Source organism: Aptenodytes patagonicus, chromosome 1 (assembly GCF_965638725.1).
Source record: "Aptenodytes patagonicus chromosome 1, bAptPat1.pri.cur, whole genome shotgun sequence".
NCBI classification, from domain to species: Eukaryota; Metazoa; Chordata; class Aves; order Sphenisciformes; family Spheniscidae; genus Aptenodytes; species Aptenodytes patagonicus.
Genome location: NC_134949.1, coordinates 54,981,857 through 55,002,667, shown reverse-complemented (window position 1 = coordinate 55,002,667; position 20,811 = coordinate 54,981,857). Strand labels below are relative to the sequence as shown.

The 20,811-nt window shown below is 47.1% G+C and overlaps 1 protein-coding gene across 1 annotated transcript; it reads right to left on the bottom strand.

Annotated features, from left to right (window-relative positions):
- Positions 1 to 1,738: 1,738 nt before the first annotated feature.
- ERP27 (endoplasmic reticulum protein 27) lies at positions 1,739 to 20,580 on the bottom strand. Its single transcript, XM_076335758.1, has 7 exons — positions 20,460 to 20,580; positions 20,134 to 20,234; positions 17,029 to 17,166; positions 13,412 to 13,525; positions 10,293 to 10,418; positions 2,963 to 3,160; positions 1,739 to 2,241 (listed from the first exon to the last, which is right to left on the bottom strand). Exons 1-7 carry the CDS (start codon positions 20,578 to 20,580, stop codon positions 2,197 to 2,199), a joined length of 843 nt encoding a protein of 280 aa, XP_076191873.1. The 3' UTR covers positions 1,739 to 2,196.
- Between the last annotated feature and the right edge of the window lie 231 nt (positions 20,581 to 20,811).

Below are 20,811 nucleotides of genomic sequence, written 5' to 3'. Positions count from 1 at the left end.
GACAAGCGTGTAAATCCAATGCACCAAACACAGTGGCAGGTATGTGACCCACCCTGAACAGTCTCGTGCTTCAGAGTAAAAGACACTTAAGAGGTCTGCAGAGACGGCTCGCTCCAGCTGTTATATGAACACTACATCCATGACCCAAACCTTATGGCCTTGTAGGCTCCAGCTGATGATGGTAACATCTCCACTTCTGGGACCACATGCTAGTGGCAGAAGGTCACTGTGAAATGGCTGCTCAGAAGAGAGGACACCTGAGTAAAACAGTTTTATGGGCTGAGGGCAGGTGCCTCCACTTTTACCAGCCTAAAGAAAGAAATACGCAGCATGTAATGCCCCAAACTCACCTCTCCCTTGACATCTTCAGTGTTATTATCTAGTTATGTCCAGAAGCAATACCACAGGTTCTCCCAGGCCACATGCAAACCAGAGGTTAGGGAGCACTCAGTTGTGACAAGGGGAGTACTGAACAGAGGTGGTTTGCCTCTCTCTCCTCCCCTCCCTCTTTTCCTGCTCTTTTCTGAACTGCCTCATTTAGGAAACAACTCTTGGCTATTGCATTGACCATGGAGCTTCTGAGACCCCATATTGCCCACCGCCCTGCCTCTTAGGGGAGAGTTCCCTGTCTAGGGAGAGAGCTTCCCGGCCTTGCCAACACAAGGCACAATCCTGAATACTGTTTTGGTCATATCACTCTTCCTCGGAAATGTGCTGCAATTTTGATTCCCCATACCAACTATTACAGCATTGGGCTTGCTTTAGGTAAGAGGAGGAGAAGGGAGAGTAGAGCACTAAAGGAGGCAAGTCCAGCTGCATGAGAGACAGAGCCTTAGGGAGATGCAAGACATCAGGTTGATCCACATGAAAGAGGCAAGAGCTACCGTAGGGCTGGCACCTGCCTCTCTATTGTACTGAGAGCCTCCCTGCTGTGGCCCTCATCATGGTGGCTGGCACTTACTTTGCATCCCTTCCAGCTCCTGACTTCTCCCTCTGTGGTGGGGAGCTGTGTTTGCCTCATTTGCAAGAACAACTCCTTTCTATTCCCAGTTCTTCACCTTGGGCTAATCTCTGAGAAAGGGCTGAGGTTTCTCAGCTCTACGCCTCTTAGGCTCCCTGTCCCAAGCCAAGTCTCTCAAGCCCTGAGAGACAATGCAGTCACTGTTTGACAGGAGCATCCACACTCCATGCCAAAGGATGCTGAGCCAAGTATGAGGCAAGCCTACTGCATGCATCTAGTACAGCAGACCAGGCATGGCTCATATGCCCCGCCTGCAAAGTCCCCATCCCCTGTACGCCAGCACTGGGACCTCTGAGGGATGTCTGAGGTCAATACACAGACATTAGCCTTTCCCTCTAATGCAGTGTGGAGATATCCCCTATCTTGCAATGCAACTTTCTACTACCCTTCTGCCACAGCTCCCATTCCTCTTAGCCTCAATCTGCATCTTAGGCTCATTCATTTATGCTGCACCAGCTCAGACCTGCTGTACCCAGTGCTGTTCTGATGACAAACCTTCACAGAAATCTCTCATCCTCATGGAAATATCTGTTGATGATGGGTCCAATTCCATGGGGAATGATTCTTAGCAACCAACCTGACTAGTTAGGCATTGCGAGCCTGGTTAAGTTCAGAGAAAGGAGATTTTTGAGCTTACTCACCCAGAAATACACAGGCTTTGTCCTTAAGTGAAAGACATAGGGGGTGGGAAATCACATATTTGCATAAAAATTCAAGCTATTCACTTTCTGCTTTATTTAGTAAAATAAATGGAAAAGTACATGTGACGTCAAACAACCAATCTGATCCTAGTGTCAGGAGAGGCTGACAGTGGATCCCAGCATGGCACCAAAAGCAAAGAGAATGAAGGAAACAGATCTCTGGGAACTACAAGCTTTATCTCTGGTATTGCCATTTTGCCAACAGCGGTGGCATGGAAGGACGCAGTGTAGGGCAATACCAGAGCTCCTGGAGTACTGAGAAAAGAGAGCTAGAGCCAACAAATGAGAAGGGAGAAGAGATTCCTAGAGAGGATAGACAGCATATATGTACCTAGCATGGAGATGGGAATCCATGACTGACTTGGCCCCTTATCCTACTATCCCAGGAATTCCGGAGCTGCGGAGCTCAGTGAACTCTTCATACACCAGAAACAGATGACTCTGGGCACAGTGATCCTGTTGGCTGAGACAGAATCAGAGTTCCTCATTGAGGGCCTTCTCCTCAGGTTCGTCTTCTTTCTAAAACACATTAGAGGCATGAAATCAGTTTTGACGTTGCTCCGTTTCTCAGCATAATGATAAAAGGAAACAAACCAACTTAAATGCCTCCCTCTGCTGTCTGTGCCACTGCCCTCCCATTTCAATTGCACAACACAGGGTCCTGACACACAAAGCCCCTGTGCTATAGGAAGATGAGCTCTGACAGAGAGAGAACTCTTAACACTGAATGAACATGGAGATTAAATTGTCCCTCTTCCAGCAGAGACCCCTGGTAGAGTCCTGAGCCCTTGTCTGTATACTCTGTTCTGTGGCCATCTTGACAGATTTCCTTCCTATCCATGGCACTGTCTCTCTGATCCTCGCTTACGTGCTGCCATCCACCACCCCTATTCTCAGTGTCCAAAAGCATCCTTCACTCTGTCTCCCCAGCTGCTGTTCCCAGAAAATAGATGCTTCACTGAGACCTTCATACAGTTGCAGAGGTCAGTGAAGTCTTCTTGCTGTAGACTAGAAGGCAGAGGTCAATGAAGAAAGAAACTTCGCAAAGACATCTATCTCTGCTCTGCTCCAGATCTAATGCTTTTCTGATATTCAGGTGCAAATGAAAATGAAAGAGAAGGTGGCAGGGGTGGGGAGGAGTTCAAGGAAGTGAAGTCACCTTCTTCAAGAACCTTATGAGAAACAGCATCATCCTACAAGATCCCAGCTTCCTGTAGACTGTACAGGAGCCCCCCTTTACCTTCTGCATTCTTTGTAAGAAACGATTACAGAAGTCCTGTACACGCTCGACAGAAACTTCATCCAGGGTCAAAATATCCTGCTCCTCATCTGGTGTGTGGAATATAGCCAGAGCTGGCAGCTGGGACTTCTTCAGTTTGAAGAATGACACTATTCGTTCATTGCTGTTCAAATTGCTGTCTAGCAGGATAAAGAGAATCTGTGATGGAAATAGGAGAGGAAATGTGAGCAAAACAGAAACTGAGGGAGAGAACAGATCCCCAAAGGGTGATCCTATGAAGATTAACAGTGATATTTTTATAAAGAGTTAGAGAAAACCTACCATACTCTGTTAGGACAATACTTTCCTCTGCCACTATCTAACTGCTCCATGCAGTGCATTTTTCTGTATTTTATCAAGTCCAGACTTACACTACCAAACAAAATATCTTCTTTCACCTACTTTAAAAATATATCAGTATGGCAGGAAGGCAGTCTCCACTTCTATTCTCTTCATAGATGAGGAAACAAGATGTCTTTTATCTTAGTGGCACATGTAAAAGAAGCTGACTCCTCTACTTGCATGTTATTTGGATAAGATGCTCACATCCATGCAAGACCCAGAGTGGCAGAGTAAAAAGGTGTTTTGGTGTGTGGAGAATCAAACTCAATTGCAAGAATGTGGGAGTGAAGTATAGGGCAGCAGGAGCCTGCAAGGATAAGAGCATGACAGTACCAAACACAAAGGACGTATTTAAGTGAGCTGCAGTGAATAGAAACGAAGATGCCATCATTTGGGAAACAGGAGTTGTTGGCAAGACACCAATGGCCATACAGCCCAGCTCAGTGGAGGGTTGTTCAGACCTGGGGAGAGAAGCCCTGCAAAGAATAAGCTGGGATGAGAATGACCTACAGTTTTCCGGGCTCCCGAATAGTCTTGGAGAGCAAGATCAAGCCAAGGATTAGGATTCTGCTGGGATGATTCAACAGAATGGAGTTATAAGAATTGGTGAACAACTCCATGATTTTATTTTAAGAGTAAGTTTCAACTGAGATCTTACAGGTGCAGTAGGAATTGGTACAAATTTAAAATTTTGGAATCTGAAAGATTATTAATAAAATATACACCTATCTCAAAAATCTTTGTTAAATTATCTGTTAATACTAAATACAAACATTATGTATAATTTTTATAAAAGAAAATACAGTAATTGAACAATTTAATCAGTGACCTGGTTAAATAGAATCCCTTGGCAGGTGACATCCAAGTCAATGAAACAAACATCCAGCTAACGTGTCATTTTATCTTCTCTTTATCCTGTGCAGTCTACTAGGCCTAGCGTATTCAATGTACCTATGGACATGGATATGACTTAACTTACACAAGAAAAAAGAAGAGTTTGAAAAAAGAAGAGTTTAAAAAAAGAAAAGTAATGCAACGTGACGACGATGTGCCCAGTTCCCAGGCTGTGACTCATGTTTTTCTTTCTTTTCAGTCAAGAACACTCAAGTTAGATCAAAACTTTTTTCTTCTCTAAAAATAAATTTGGTAAATCTCAAATTCTTTACTTTATTAAATTTATGTTCTATAAAAAAACAAATATATCTGGAAACTTTCCTAGGCAACAGCCTATGGGAAGGAGGGATAGTTAGGCTAGTGTAAGGTTTAACTGCAGTTAATCACTGCAATACAGAAACTGGAACACCACTTTCACTGGATATATGATATTTACCACTTGCAATTTCTCTTCCAAAAGTCAACTGCCCCAAGGGCAACAAGCTAGTGAGCAGACAAGTTGTGAGGTACTTCTCCCAGAGTGCTAAATTCATCCTTTTGCAGGATAAAACACCAAGCTACACAAGGGTCACAAATCTAAGGGTCACAGGTCTAAGGACCTGATATAAGAGGCTTTCAGCTGGAACAGCAATACTTATGTTTTAGGGCTCTCCTTCCAACTAGCAAGCTGGAAACAGAGGTCAGTGTTGGAGGGAAGCACTTTCAGAGGGTTGGTACAGGAAATGGTATCACATTTTCACCAGTTCATTCACCAGCTTTTGGGTTTCCCTATGAAAGATTCATAGACAACAACATTTTTTTAATCAAATGTTAAACAAGAATTTAATCAAAAAAAGCATTTAGAATACCTAGGTTGTTAAATGTTGTCACTTTCCATACAAAATCTCCTCCACCTTTAAAACAGATAAATAGCATTTTAAAATGGTAATATAAATAAATATTAATCAATATTCTTCACTTTATCAAGCTTCCAGCCTTTGTTAAAAATCCCAAAACTAAAAAGCTGTACATATTTTATCCATGAGTACAAAGAATAGAGTAAGAATAAAAGAATAAAAAGTTTGGGGTTTAGAACTCCAAACACCTTCTTCCTTACAGAAGAAAAAAAAACTACACAAACAACTGGCCCCTCAGCTAGAAAGGCTGAGATATCATCATTCACAGTTCCTGACTTGGATGTCTCTAATGACTCACATTTGGCTCATGGAGTTACAGGGTGCCGAAGTACAGCAAAAGTTTCCTTCCCCTCTTATATTCCAAAAATACAAGAGAGAGAGTAATTGCATTTGTCCACTGTCGCTTGAAAGAAGACACCTTAATGCCTATCGCTTGCGTTTTAGAATGACACATTCCCAGTAGGTGCTGTGATGTGGGATGAATCCTCCTTCAGCAAAAGGACAGGCCGTGCATCCTATGCTGGATGTGCTCCAGGGGTCTTGCCAAGGCCTGTGTGGCCTCAAAGTCACACCTGTGAAGCAGCCTGTAAGGTGCGTTGGTACTGAGGCACTGGAAGCCTGGTCTTCTCAGCAGCTGGAAACCCAGCAGGTTTCTCAATGGGGACATTCCACAATAGATGCCACCTGGTGAGACTGGCATTTTCTCATGAGGAATTTATTTTGTTCAGATTCCCAGCCAGCTCTAATCATAAAGAATGAATGCAGTAACCATGGAAAATTATACTCACCATGAGACAAGATTCACTTTGCCTAACTTCCGCCATCTAGATCTTAAGTCTTGTCTCAGCCAGTCATCTAGGCAACCTCTACAATAAATGGTACGATAAACGGCACTTGATTCCACTCATTTTAGAAGAGAAGGAAGGACACGTCTGTCCTTCTCTACCAGTGCTGAAAAGAGCCTAAAGCCTTAGTTCAGACAACTTACCAAAGCTATAATTCACCAAAATAAATCCCACTTATGATGCCAACTCTCACATCACTGCTAGAAACCAGGTAGTTCCATCCAAAACAGAAAGTTCATTTACTATTTTACACTATGCTGTACAATAGCTGTTTATTTCATCCTGAAATTATTTCCATGAAATTGTTTCATTTTGTAGCAATCTTCTTGCCTGTGTTCAGACGTCTGCTGCTAGGGGCAGTGAAGGATTTCCTGCATGGATGAGGAACTTCCGACACAAATTCTCTCCTCCACACATGATACTCCAAGAACACAGAACACAGTGTGATATTATCTGTGCATTGTTACCTGCAATAAGCTCTCTTTCAGAAAATTTTGTACACTGATGCTGTCTTGGTGTCTTGACAACTTGATTCCTAGCCCAGTGCTTTTAGAACATCGAGTTCCTGGTAAATACTAAGATATGGAATGATGTTATTGCCTAAGGAATTAAAGTTAATTGAAAATAGTACTGCAATGGTAGAAACCAATTTGATGTTGTTTAGTTTTTCCTCTAAGGAAGACAAACAGGAAAGATGATCAAGCCTCATATCCAGTGTTTGGCTTTGAACTTCACGGAGCTGCAACCTTCATTCTTTGAGGAGACTGTATAAGCAGAAAGATCAAATTCTTAAGTTTGAGGAATTTCTTACATAGCTTACATATTACATCAAAGCAAAATGAAAACATCAGTCATGAATTAAAAAAAAAGCAAGCTACAAAAACAATTTTACTGCAGATATCTGTTAAGTGACATAGACAACCCGTATTTACAGGTTCCACTGTTTATGGCTAAAAGAGGAATCTCTAAATATTACCTCTCTCAGTTCTGCAGCTATCAATGTCTGACAAGAAAAATAAAAAGTGTATGAATGACTGTCTGCAAGAGAAAGGGCACCGTCCTTTCATTTCCATGGAAGAACTCCTGAAGGACTCTCAGTAGTTTCTCAGAACCCATTTCTAAATGAGCCTACACGTAAATTAAAAGTGACTTTGCAAACATCTCTACCCAAATCATTTTGACATTGTAAACCAGTTATATCAGTTGCAGCAAAACCTGCTTTTGTTATTCCCAACATGACCTTACTGAAACTTCAGGAAACACCCATGAGGTACACCAGCTCTAATTGTCATGTTATGCTCGGATACTGTAGAAAGAAAACTGAAGATGCTTATGCTAGTTTGGCTCAGCAACGCAAACCCTGACGTTTCCTTTCCCATAGAAAGCCTGGACTCTTGGCAGTACTTTCTCAAATAAGCACATATCTCATTGCAGCGAGATCCTTCCAAGAAGGCTGGTGGATTCACTCTGCAGCTGCAGTGCTCTGAGCTCTGTCTGCTCACTGTTACCCACCCACAACTGTTTCTCAAAGTCTTCTAGAGAAGTACCGTATTTCTTCTTATTCTTGTCAGCTCTTGCTGGCTTAGCATCATCTAACATTTGCACTTTCCTCTCCAGCATTTTATAGCCCCCAGGTTCCACAATAAAATCTAAAGGAATCCTGACTGCCTTCAGACACTCACTGCTGCTCAGGGTGCAGTTCAAGCTGTTTTCAAATAATGGTCCTCACCACACATCCTCATGGATCCTCCAGCTGAAAATCTCAGCTTCTTCTCAGGCAAAATCGAAATTATCATAAACTAGAGATGAAAGGACCATAATCCAGGAACTGGCAGGTGAATCACCTCCTCATGATCCATTAACGGTTGGACTCAATGATATTAAGGGTCTTTTCCAACCTAAATAATTCTATGATTCTATGATTTTCTTCACTCTGTGGGGTCAGCCACTCAGCAGCAGCAGTTCCTCTTCATCCCTCCATCAACCCAAGCAACAAGTTTCTCTTCTCCCTCCAGCTGGTGGTGATGACAAGGACTCCTCTTCCCTCAGAGCGCAGCAGAGATGTGTGAAAGGATCAGCACCCCTTCTCCTGCTTGGGAACCCTCTCAAGGCTCTGTTTGTGTTCTGCACTGGCATTGTGGAGAAGATGCAACACACACCGAGTCTCCCCACTCTGTTCTGGCACTCTGCAGTCATTGTGAAGCACTGCTGGATGCAGTGATACATGCTCACAGGGAGCCTGAACACCTCTCCGCTGCACAGCAATGATTCCTTGCTCAAACCACTGACAGCAGTAACCCTGCAGCACAAACAAGCCTTTCACCACCAGCCCAGAGGCTATGAATTATTCACTGGTAATCCTCAATAAAATTCAAGTCAAGAATCTTGCATTTATTCACAGGCAATCTGCGAGCCGCAAAAAGGCAAAATCTACTCAATACTTTACTTGTTTTGAAGTAAACCTGAGTTACCTTGGTAGTCCTGACAACAGGTAAGTCCACTTAGGAAAATTAGCCAGCAGAGATTTCCATGGTATTGTGCAGTGACTGCTTTTGATACCCAAACTAATTCATGTCTTTCTACATGACAGCAATGGAGACAAACCTAAGCGGGCATATCGCTCTGCTTACTCCTTAGTATCCAGATCTAAGACCCAAACAGAGGGATCCTAGCTCTCTCTTACTGCTTTGTAAGGGGGCAGTCCAAATCACAATTTACTCCTCAGAGTGCCACTCCTTTGGGAAAAACAACTTATTAGACTCTAAGTCTCTTCATCTACATGTTCTGCAGTACCACTGCAGTAAAGTGGAAATAATTAGTCAAATCCCCACATATTTAATCTCTATATTTTACTCTGGCAAACTTCTAGACTGATTCGGTGGGAAACTTGCCTGCATGAATAAAAAAAGGTTAGATTTGGCTTGCTGGCAATTCATAAATTATCTGGACTTCAGTACAACATTTTATCCAATGTTTTGTGACGTATTTCTAGGAAAATTATTCACATTTTCTCAGATCTAGGCATGACACATGAAGAGAAAACTAGCTGCAGCTGCATCAGCAAAGGGTAGCGATGCTAAACAGTAATGTGCTGTGTTAAAAGAGTTAGCTGCTTAGGGGAGACCTGTATCAGACTGCTGCTCATAGAGGACAGTGATAATGGTGTCACTGTAATACACATCTCACATGAGATGGCTGGAATTTTTCAGATAAATGAGTTTTCTTTTATCACTATGTGTTCCTCAAAGTAAAACACTTTTGAAGAGACCTTTTGACTTGGATGCATGGTTTCTGCCTGGTCTCTTGCCAATGGGTGGGACAGATGGCAAGGTCCAAAGTAGTCCTGCCATAAACAAGTCTCAAAACTTTTGAGGGTGCACAGTTCTGAGGTGGCCCCTCCATTTGAAGATGAGGATATACTTGATTTTTAATCTGCCCCTTCAGTACCACAAACAGATGCATGCAGATGTTCTTGTTCTCAATCCCCAACTCTTTCCAGCTCCACGCTTCTCTGAGGAAGATGTCTTCCACTGCCTCTCAGTTCAGCCTTCCCTGCTGCTGTGATCTTCTGTCCCCTCCCATCTGCTGTTCTCCCTTGCCCCAAATGTCTTCCTTTTGCTCCCAATCCTCCTTTGCTTGCCAGTTCCTTCCTCTGTTCTCCAGACACAAATTTCCCTATAATCCAGCTGCTGGCAGAGAATCAGCCATGGGATGATTTACTACTTGGGAAGCTCTGCCCGCAGAGGGGTGGGAACCAGGCGAAATTTCTCTGAAAGATCCCATCTATCCCATCACCTTAGTGTGGGAAATGCGACAAACCCATCTGCAACTCCTTCAAAACAGCCATTTCCCCAGGATCCAACCAGAAGGCTAAGGGTCAAAAAGCACGGCGACATTAATTGCTGCTTAGTCACTTATACAATGCTCCTTGGCATCTTGCAGGCTGTATATACAAAATTACCTCTCACACCAGTGGAATGCAACCATCGCCAGACTGAAATGCAGCAGCTGTTTGTCATCTCCCAGTGCAAAGGAACAAAACTGGACTAGAAGCAAGGAAGTACATAATGTCCCACTGAGGGAGCAGAGGAGCAGGATACAGAGGATATTTTCCCCACAAGGAGGCAAACTGGCAAAAGGTGAACAGATCCGACCCCTCCACTTAATTATCCAGCTAATCCTCTTTTCCTGCCACTTGGCCTTTGCTCCTCTAATGCACAGAGAAGGAGATTATGCCTTCCCCATCCACAGAAGAAATCACTGTTCTCCTTTTTTTTTCCCTAATGGCTCTCCATCCTCTCTGTTTGGACTTACCTTCCCCTTGAAGAGCTCCGCTGCCGCCCGGTATTTGCGCATTCGCTTGGGGTGCTTTGGGGACATCTTGTCTGTGATCAGGAGGAGGTGAAGCTGGAGTGAACTCTGCATCACACCTATTGCTGTCTGCCGAAAACACGGCCACCACAGACAGAGAGAGAAACACACACAGACAAGGAGATTGAGAACATTCAATCTGCATTGCATGCACTGCCAGAGGGACATAAATCCTCATGTCTCAGCTGAGATTTCTTTGCAAATCAGTGTCACAGGCAGGACAGCTTTCTTTAAAGCAGGAGGGATCCAATCTGGGTTCTTTGTGGAAGCGCTTAACCTCCTGGCTTTGCTTATTCCTAAGATGAGAGTCTGAAGACCACAAGGGTTCATCACTGGCCTCAGGATAGTCAGTGACTAGGCAGGGGGACTGCCTGGATACAACAAGCTGAAGTCTAGAGGGGCAAGGAAGTGGAGAGGGAAGGCCAGCAAACACTGACCATAAGGGTGCCCTGAATCACCCTTATGGTCCAGCACCCGGCTGAAATGGGAGCAAGAAAGTGGGAAGGATTTGTGGTGTCAGGGTTGGCATCTCCCCTTATTTCCTTTCCTTAGCATTAAGCTGTGCGTAGGATGGGGATGAGTCCAGAGTTTCAGCAACCCCAGGGCCTGGACATTCCAGAGTGCTGAGGGTTAAAATTGCCTCTGCAGTCCCACAGTGGGATAAGACCTGGAGCCAGCTGTCCCTCGTCCCCTGGGCAAGGGCCAAGCGGGCAGCACACACTGGCCTTCTGTGAGGAGACAGGGCTGGCCCTGCCCAAGAAGCTGCTGCACCATCTCCAGGCACTCACTCACTCACTCGTCATCTCGCTTCTCCTCCTGCCTGCTTCCCGCAGCCCTGCAGCCTCTCCCTCAAATTAAACAGCAGCTGGGCCAGACCTGCTGCCTCCCCCTTGCCACGGAGACCACAGAGGTGCAGACTGTTCAGCTCCCCACCAGAGGGAGAAGAAAGTTTCCACACGCTCCAGGAGTAATAAGGAAGTGGTCAGGGACTGCACGCTGGCAAGGGCCGTGCACCGCAAAGCATCTAGTTTTCGGCAGCCAGCAACTCTGCCATTAGCCTAATATTTATCACACATTTTGTATCCCTTCTCTGGTGGTGTGCAGATGGGGCAGGGGAGAGTAGAGGGGATGCAAACCAAGGCTGGAGAGCATTAGAAGACCTCATGGGAGAGGACAGGGCTGAAGGTGAGGATGAAGCTGGCCAGCACCAAGGGCCATGACAAGGCTGGGCTGAGAGCGGGCAGGGCTGGAGCAGCAGTTCCTCCGGCAGCTCCACACAAAGGTGTGCCTGTCCACACAACCTTGTGCAAGAGCAATCGGCAGAGCTCATCAACATGGCCGGGTCACATCTGACTGTCCTGGAAAACTCACAGGGTAAGCATTGCCTAAAAACGCCTAAAGTATGTGGGAGAAACAGTAAGGGCCCCAGGATGGGGAGAGAAACTCTTGGCAGCACTCAGTGTCATCCACGTGACCCCAGCCTCTGCTGACCAGCAGCATTCTTAGATGTAAACAGCATATGCACTGGGAATAAATATTTACAAAAAACCAAGCTACGTTAGCGGAGCTGGGAGGGCTTTGGGCCAGAGACTGCAGGAGGCACTGTGAATTGCAGCACCTTGATAGACTCCAGAGTGTCTGGAAAAAAAAATGGAACATGTGTACTGCCAGTCAGGGTGGAGGGGACCAGCTAAACAGCTCAGGACTTCTCAGTCAGGGAGACAGCCTGGGTGCCGAACAGGACGCCATGGAGTGAGAGCCCAAAGCGTCAGCAGAAACGCATGGAGAAAGAACTATGATCTAATGAATTGCCAAAAGATGCAGTGGAGGCTCCACGGGTTCAGAAGGCCTGGGTGATTGTAAAGATGATAAGAACATCCCCGCTGACGTGACTTGGGTGTTCTCAAGGGGCTGTGAGGACAGTGGGCAAGATATAACTTTTCTGTCCCCAGAAATATTCTGTGATTTTGAAATGCATTTTTCACATCCCTTATCAAGACGAAAAAACAAATCCACTTTTTTTTTTTTTAAAGAAAAAAACAGAACTTCTACAGTATTTCATTCTGGAAATAAAATGTTGCATTTCCAAAACAAAATGCTCGCTCTACTGGTGGGCTGCACCTGAACTGGGGAATGTGTCAGCCCTCTTAGCTGATCCTTGGCATCAGCTTGAAAAGGTGTAGCTTTGAACAGGTTGGGCCATTCTCCTTTGATTAAATTGAGCCTGGTCAGCACTGTTGTAGCTATCCAGAAGTCTGCAAAAGACCTCATCAGCAATGATAAAGTCTCAGCCTTGTGGCCATCGGGGCTTCTAAGTCCTATTGACTCCACAGCAATGAGCCCAGTGAACTGCTGAGATTTCAGAGGAGCCTAAATCCTTGATCACCCTCTATAGCGGGGAGGAGCACTGGGACCCTGCCACTGCCAGTCAGATGGGTGAGCTAATGAAGATGGCCTACACGGAAACATCCTGTGTCTGATTTTTTTTTTGTTGAACTGATGAATTCTGGTGTAAGGAATGGAGGGGATGGGAAAAATTTTGCTTGGGAAGTTTCCAACCAGCTCTTGAATATGCCTTCAAATAGCCACGCTTACGTCAAGCCCTATGTGCTGGGTGATGAAGAAAAGTCTGCCTCCTGGGAGTAGGTCACTCGAGTTTCCATGTTTCTCAAGGATTCTCAGCCAAAGAGCAGGGATCCTGGCTGAGCAGGGTCTGCAAGCATGACACAACACGGCAAATGCCCATGGGAGGAAGCAGCACTGCTGGCAGGAGTAGTAAGAAATGGAGCTCTCTGCCCACCAACACCCCAAGTTTACTGGAAAGCTAAAGGAACTGCCATGCCTCCCTTCCTCTCCCCACCCCACTCACATGCCCCAGCACAGCGGGGGGCTTCCAGTCCCCATATGGAGCAGCAGCAAAGAGCTGCGTGGCTTCCCCAACCCCATCCACACCGTTGCCGCAACCCTTGCACATATCTGGGTGTGCAAACTCTTGGGCCAGAGGACACCCATGAGGAGGAGGCCAAGGGCCAGGGTGAGGGCTGTGGGGAGCTAGTAATTACCACAGGGTTGTACTCTGTCACCAGGCGGAGCTCGTTCATCCGAATGAAACGAGTCATCTTCTCGGCATCAACATCTTTGCTGTTCATATCCAGATCCCTCCGGTCATTGTCTACCTGAAGACATGCAAAGACACCTACAGTCACAACCATCCTCTCCTCCCAGCAACCCCTCCAGAGACACTGGTGGCACTCACTCACAGAGACACCCACCCCCTGAGACACCGCCATCCTCTCCCCACGACCACATAATCCCCACTTCTGGAGGTCCAGAACCTACAGAGACCAGCCTGCACTTCAAGATAAGGATCTTCCACCCTCCTTCAGTCTCCCAAGGACAAGGCAAACTCATGGCATAAGAGAAATCACTGAGGACTCCAGACATCCCTACAGTATCAGCTCCTGATGCACTGGAGACAGGAAGGATTAGCTGATAAACTATTCTAGGCATTGTGGAGAGAGATCGTTAAATAGGCTAACTCCTCGCATCGATTTTGGCTTTACATCCCTTTTTAAAAATTTCATCTGCTTATTCTATTTCTTCTGCAAGTAATAAACATTGGCATGGGCCTATATGGATTTCCTGGAATCATTGTGCAAGCAGGAAATCTCTCCAATAAAAAGATTTTTTTTTTCCAGTACAGCAGAAAAGAAAAGAAAAAAAAATCAAGCCCAGCACATTTTAGCCTTAGAGGAAAATCCATCCTGCCACACATCTCCCCACACTCCACCCCTCCACCCACCCAAACAATGTAATTTTTTTGAGGTTTTCATGACCTAGTAAACAGAAAAAAAGCAGGCAACCATTGAATGATAGCTAAACCACCCGAAGGGGCAGAGTTGCTGTGCAGTACCACCGCAGGATGTGACTGAGTTGAGCCATGGGGATGCTGGGCTGTGACACACAATAGGATCAAAGTTTGGGATTTGAAGGTCTTTGATACACATATTGAATAAGGTTCTTGGGGCTGAGGAAAGGTCCACATGCACACCCCAGATTTTATTCTCTGCACCTGTACGACCTCTGAAAGTGCTTGTGTTATTTTTTCCAGTGGTGTGCAGACATCTAAAGCTCCTTTTGCTGTTCTGTGGTCATTGGCAAGGTCTTTGATCTGGTAGGGGGTCACAGTACCCTCTCTGGCAACCCAGACTCGTGCTTTTCAGACTGTGTGGCCTGATTCCTCTCACAGATTTTCCTCCTGCATAAAATGAAAGGGCAGCTCCACTCAAGTAACTGAGATCAGGCCAGTGCCACACCTGGGCAAGTGAGATCAGACAGGCCTTGGGAACCAATCTAAAGCACCCCGGACTCCACAGAAAGTCTTCTCTTGACTTTCATGGGCTTCTGGAAACACCTTATTTCCATTTTGGGTCAATAACATCTTAAATCTGCGCTCAACATTTATGATTTTAAGAAAATAGGGCTGGAAAACAGCCTGCATCTAATAGTTGAAGCTCTAGTCAAAATGTCTTTACCACTCCATATAATTAGCTTGTTAGCATCTGTTAATTATGTTCTTTTTAGGTCTATCAGGCCAGATTCCTCACTAGAATAAATCAGTTTCCCTCCACTATATGCAAAGAAGTCTCACCAGTTGACAGCAGCCCCTCCTACTACTGTAATTATGGTTTAAACTTCTAAGCATTATAAGTGTTTCATACTCTGCAAAAACAAAGAAAAAATGAGTTTATGCCTCTGATTCACTCCTATCCTGGTCACACATCTTTGCATTCTTGAAATAAGTATTTGATTCCAAGTTCCTGTCTCAGTTCTTTTTTCTTTTACTTTTTATCTCTGACCCCTTACTCCTACACAGTATTCAGCACAGAATAAAAGGAAAAATAATGTATCTGAATAACTTAAGAAAAACTGACAATTAGACAAGTGAACTGTCAACCACGTTTGAACCTGACTAGTGTATTAGTTTCTTGGGGTTTTTTTTTCCTATTAAACAAGAGTTCAGCTGCAAAAACTGGACTGTGAACAAAGAATATTCAATATAATCCAAATTCCAACAATCCAGACACTGTCTTTTATCAAACACCCTCCCAATGCAGTCATCCTCACTATCTGCCACAGCGCAAAAACAAAGGATCTTTTCAATATTTTTGGAAGAAAACCACCATGACTAAGAACCAAAACTGAGATGGGTGTTGCTTCAAATTGCAACATCTGCACATAGCAAACAAAAGGTTAAATAAAAGGACCTGCCTACCTATTGCTCACTCTTAGATCATTCTCTTCGAATTATTTGGATAATGCCAGTGGTAAACACAGTGCAGGAAATGATGAGAAAGAAAGGGGAACAAACTGGCTTTGTCCAATCTTTGTACAACCCGGATCTAGAACTTGGCCAAGCTGCCACATTTAGTTTCCCTAGTACATGTAGTGTGTCCCCATTCCTCCCCCCGCACCCCATGTGCTTAGAGCTCTGGTGACACAACACTTCACGGGCTTTTAGGACATCTTGTGCTACCTAGGGCCCCGCTCCTCCTCAGATACACCTCTCTCTCCAGTTTTCGAGTGCCACACTTGTGTGAGAAGGGGCAACATGAGGAAATTGATATAACCAGTATCTTAGCTATACTTGCTCTTAGCTTTTGTTGGTACTCTTGAAGCAAGTAGACGGCTCTTCCCAGTACTGTCTCCTTAAACTTCAGCAAACATAGCTTCAAATTCAGTGAGGCACCAGCACTTACAGCTGGTGATTTGAACTTGCACAGCATCCATCCCTAAGAAACTGCAAAGTAACATTTTTAATGGGCCCATGCCCGAAGCATATTTAGAGAGTAACTCTGCAAACCATGGTCTAGGAGACAGATGAGAGGATATCTTTTGGTGGTGGAGCATCTGTAACTGCAGAGACCCACTCTAGATCTGTTTTCAGTCACGATGGAAAAGTTGTGCACCCAGGGAGACAGCTTTGCCTGCCTGAAGTGACACTTGGCAAGATTTGGTATCCAGCCTGCTGTGTTGGTCCATTGTAAAATGGCCTTTAGATGCTTTTCATGTGTCTCAGGAGCGTTTCCAAAACCACGGAAACTCCATCCAAGTAACACTGAACTCCAGGAGGGTCACTTAGAAACACAGACGTCGTTCTTTGCAAAGCACTGGGTGCTGGACCAGATCCACAGGAGATCTTAAAATGGAGAATCTCATCAGGTGTAATATGTGCTGCATGTCTCAGTGATGGGCACTCTGCATGTGAAAAGCAAAAGACCTCTTTGGGGCAGGAAGCTCTACAGATATGCTTTTAGGTGGGCAGGCAGAGTGACTGTCAATGACAAGCCTTTTTTTGGCTTGCTCTAAGGAGAGATGAGCAGCTTTAATCCTCTTCTTTATCACCGCTACCTGGAGATTTCATTTCTTCTGTAGCATGACTGCGGGCAGCTTTTGAGCGCTTGCCCTAGAGACTCTCTCACCAAAACCAGCGGGCAGGGGAACTCCTAAACCAAAGCGTTAATTTTGCAGACGCAGCTTTTTCCATGGCATCGTGTTTCCCCGGGAGGGAGCCGCTCGGGGGCAGCCGCGGCTCGCCCCGCGTACCCACCCCCCCGCGTCCTCCGGCCACGGCAGCGGCGGCGCCGTGGGCGCCCCCCACCCCTGCGGGCACACGCACCCTGCGGAAGAGCGTGACGGTGTTCGCCGCGACGCCGTAGTGGGTCAGGACCGCGGGGCTGGTGCTGAGGCCGAAGGACACCTCCGCGATCCGGCCGGCCGCCAGGCGAAACTGGGACGCTTCGGGGCTCTCCGGGTCCTGCGGAGGGAGAGGGAGGGGGAGGGAGGGTGAAGGGGGGGCGAGGAGCGGAGCCTCCCCCGGGGAGCCCCCCCCTCCCCACCGCCGCCCGCCCGGAGGTGGCGCGAGGGCGACACCTACCGCCCGCCCGGCAGAACCGTCCGCCCCCGCGGCCCCCCCCGCCCGCGGCTCCGCCCGGGGAGCGGGGAGAGGGCCGGGAGGTGGGGGCAGCCAAAGGGCGGGGGCGGCCGCGGGGTGCCGGGGGGGGGCCGAGGTAAGCGTCTTTCTCTCCCGTTGTCACCTTGCCTGCGTGGCCGGGATGCTGCAGAGATCCCCCCGCCTCGCCCCGCCGACCACCTCTCCTCCCAAAATCGGGGAAGTCACCAGGCGGCGATGCCAAGCGCGCTGTCGGTCTGAAAGCCACAGCTAGCACGTAGCTGCGGCACTCTGGGAGTCTCACCTTCCATTTCTCTTAAACCTCACTTCTTATTCCCACGCTAACAGGTAACACGGTGATGATGCGAAGCCCTGAAGCTCTTAAAAGGGAGGGGAGAAACCCAGAATCTGGATGTAGCACGCTTAAATATATATACATATATATACACACACACATATATACACATATATGTGTGTGTGTATAATAAATATATAAAACCAAAATTTTTAAGATAACCTTGATTCTGGAGTGAGGGGTTTACAATTTTTAAACACCTTGCATTAGCAGTATCCTGGTTTAAAAAGGTGTCTTAAACATATCCTTTAAAAAGTAGCTAATGCAGATACATCAAAGGGTAGAAATGTGCAGTTTCTCAGTAATTTGAGGTCCATTCTCTTTTTTGCAGTGAGAGCATTAGCTACAGCCTTAACCCATATTAAAGCCTCTCTTGCTATTCCCATTCCCAACTTTTCTTTTGAGTGATGTGCTTTTGATACTTCTACTTACTGGATTTAAATTCTCAAGACACAGTCGCTGCTTGGAAATTGGTTTGTTTTTCTTTCTGGTTTGAACAGTCAGCTCAGCTGTTTGTGAGCCCAGCAAGAATGGAAAACAAAATTCCTTCTTCATTCAAAAGAAAAACAACTCTCGTGACCTGTTTTGGAAATGCCAGCGCATCGACATGGCTCTGGTGAGAGTGCTAAAGCCTGGGGTGGGAAGAACCTCACTGAGTTTTGGAGCATTCCTGGGAAAGCTGGGGTTTAATCAGGCCAGGCATGGCCCTTTCTCGCACACATGCGGGTTTCTGGAGCAGTGTGCTGTTTTTCCATCATGGCATGCTGTTCCCAGTCAGGGAGGCCGTGCTCATTATATGGGGAGCTTGGCAAGCTGCGTTCTGCAGTGAATTGAAAGGATGCAGCAGAGAAATAATTTATGGTGAACGGAGAACATGGACATTATTTGGATGAATATACATACTCTCAGGAAGAGGGCAAAGACAAGCCCTCATGGCACACTTATGTCTTTATCTACTGTTTAAATGCAGCCCTGTCATGCTTCAGGCATTGAATGCCCGACACGTTGCTGGCTGCTGCCCCACGCTTCTGGCAGCTGGGGCTGTCCCTGCGCTGCAGGACAGCACAGCCATCCCTCCCTGCCTTGGGACCCCACGTGTCGCATGGGAGCAGCCTCCTGTCGACTCTGATGAATGAAATCCTGCAGCGGGAGGGAGGCCACAGTGGCACAAGACACCAGCAGTTATGTCTCTGCGTTGCTTCGCCCAGCAAGAAGCTATGGTCCCTGCCACAGCTCAGCACGAGGCTCTGCACCCCGGGTACAGCCCTGCCACAACCCCAGCCAGCTGCCCTGGGGGAAGGAGGCGTCTGAGCACTTTCATTCTGCGTGTGCAGATTGCCTTCCTTGGTTTGCAGGACTGTAGCGCTGCAAGAGCAACCCCTGAGGAGCTCTGAATGCCTGCAGGCGTTGAAGGCAAGGCAGCTGGTGCTCTGTGATCAGTGCTTAGCAAGGCCCCCGGGGCATAAGCCTCCAGCACTCAGACACTTGTTGCTGCCTGCACTGCACAGGCAGCACCATCAGTCCTCACTCTGTGGTGGGCTGCGAGATGCCGTTGTCCTATACCAAGGGCATGATGCCCTCCCTAGGCTGCCCTGCGGTCCCAGGCACAGGGCAGGAGGAGGAAGGAGCTTGCGGAAAGGAGTTCTTTTTGAAAGGCTGAAGTCTTCTCTGACAGAAGCCATGAGGCAGTGTATGGGCAGCAGAAGCCCAGGACAGAGCTCAAGGAAAAGGAGGAAAAAGGTGCAACTTGGAGACCTTAAAAGTAATGAGGATCCTGTCAAAGAGGCCTCTGTTTTATGGTGCTATAACTCAATAAATATTTTTTTCTTGTTTCCTAAGGAAAAATATTCATGCCATTTTGGGGGCAAGGGGCACATACCCATCAGTCACTCTAACACCTTTGACTCATTTCAGTTGAGTTTAGACACAGAGAGCAGAGATCCCAAGGGTATCAACTCTGGGGAACAAAGCAGTGAGACAGAGAGACCATGCCTACACCCTCCCTGGGAGGAGGCTGCAGCTTGAGCCCAAACGCTCTTGGACTTCAGAGGACCTGCACCAGCGCTGCTCCCTGAGACCTGGCTTCCTTGGCTCCATCACACAGGCAGTGCCTTGCTCTGTCTTTGCTGACTAAAGCAAACAACTGATGTTCCCACTCACCCCTCGCCAACAGTGTTTCTCTGCCACCCACGTTCCTGTTTTGCTTCCCCTGCAGTATTTCCCTCTCTCCTGCTCCAGGACTCCTATGACCTCCTTCACCCTCCTCCCCTGCTCCATCTCCCTTTCTACATACAGACCGAATTCCCTGCATTCTCCTTGGGGCCTATCACCTAATCCCTCCACATGCCTGTCACAGACCCCGCACCTTTCAGGGCAGCAGCTGCCTTGGGAAGGTGTTTGCACCACATCCAGACCCACTTTCCTGTCAGGGCAGGATAGGGCTCATGGGTGGCAGAGTGGAGGTGCTATGAACACACCTGGAAGAATCCAACGACCACCACCTCCGCACCGCTGATGAAGGCTTCGGCGTCCGTGATGTTGTTCAACAGGATAGGTTTCTCTGCAGTGCTGGCTGTGCCTGGAGAGGAGAGGTCAGGGTCGACAGAGGGTACACAAAGAGCAGCTCAAAGAGGATCCCCCAACATGCACGCAAGCATCCCACCCCTGACATGCCCACCCACACACCTCTCCTGCAAGGTCAACATGCTTGCACAGCACACTCTGGGTAAGGAGACCCAGCATAAGGAAGACTCCCCAGAGCAGACCCATCTTTTTCCCTGAGCCAGGAGGAAAGCTCACTTACTGTGGGATGCAGAGCCACCGTCTCCAGCACACCCTGCCGGGGAGCCCCCAGTGAGCAGAATAATGAAGAGGCACGGGAAGACGGAGGTGCCCATGGTGCCAGCTTGCCCTCTCCTCACCATGCCGCCCTGCTCCTGTCCGCTCCTCGGCAAGAGACACGTCAGCTGCTGCAGGGGCCCGCAGTCACTACCGGGACAGTGGGAAGGGAGCAGCTGGCCCAGGGCGAAGCCTTCAGCTCCTGAGATAATCGCCTGGCCAGGAGAGAGCCCCTGCCTGCTGTGCAGGCACCAGCCTTGGAGAGCCTCACCAACACTGCCACCAGCACGTCCTCACCCACAGTGCTGGACATCTTG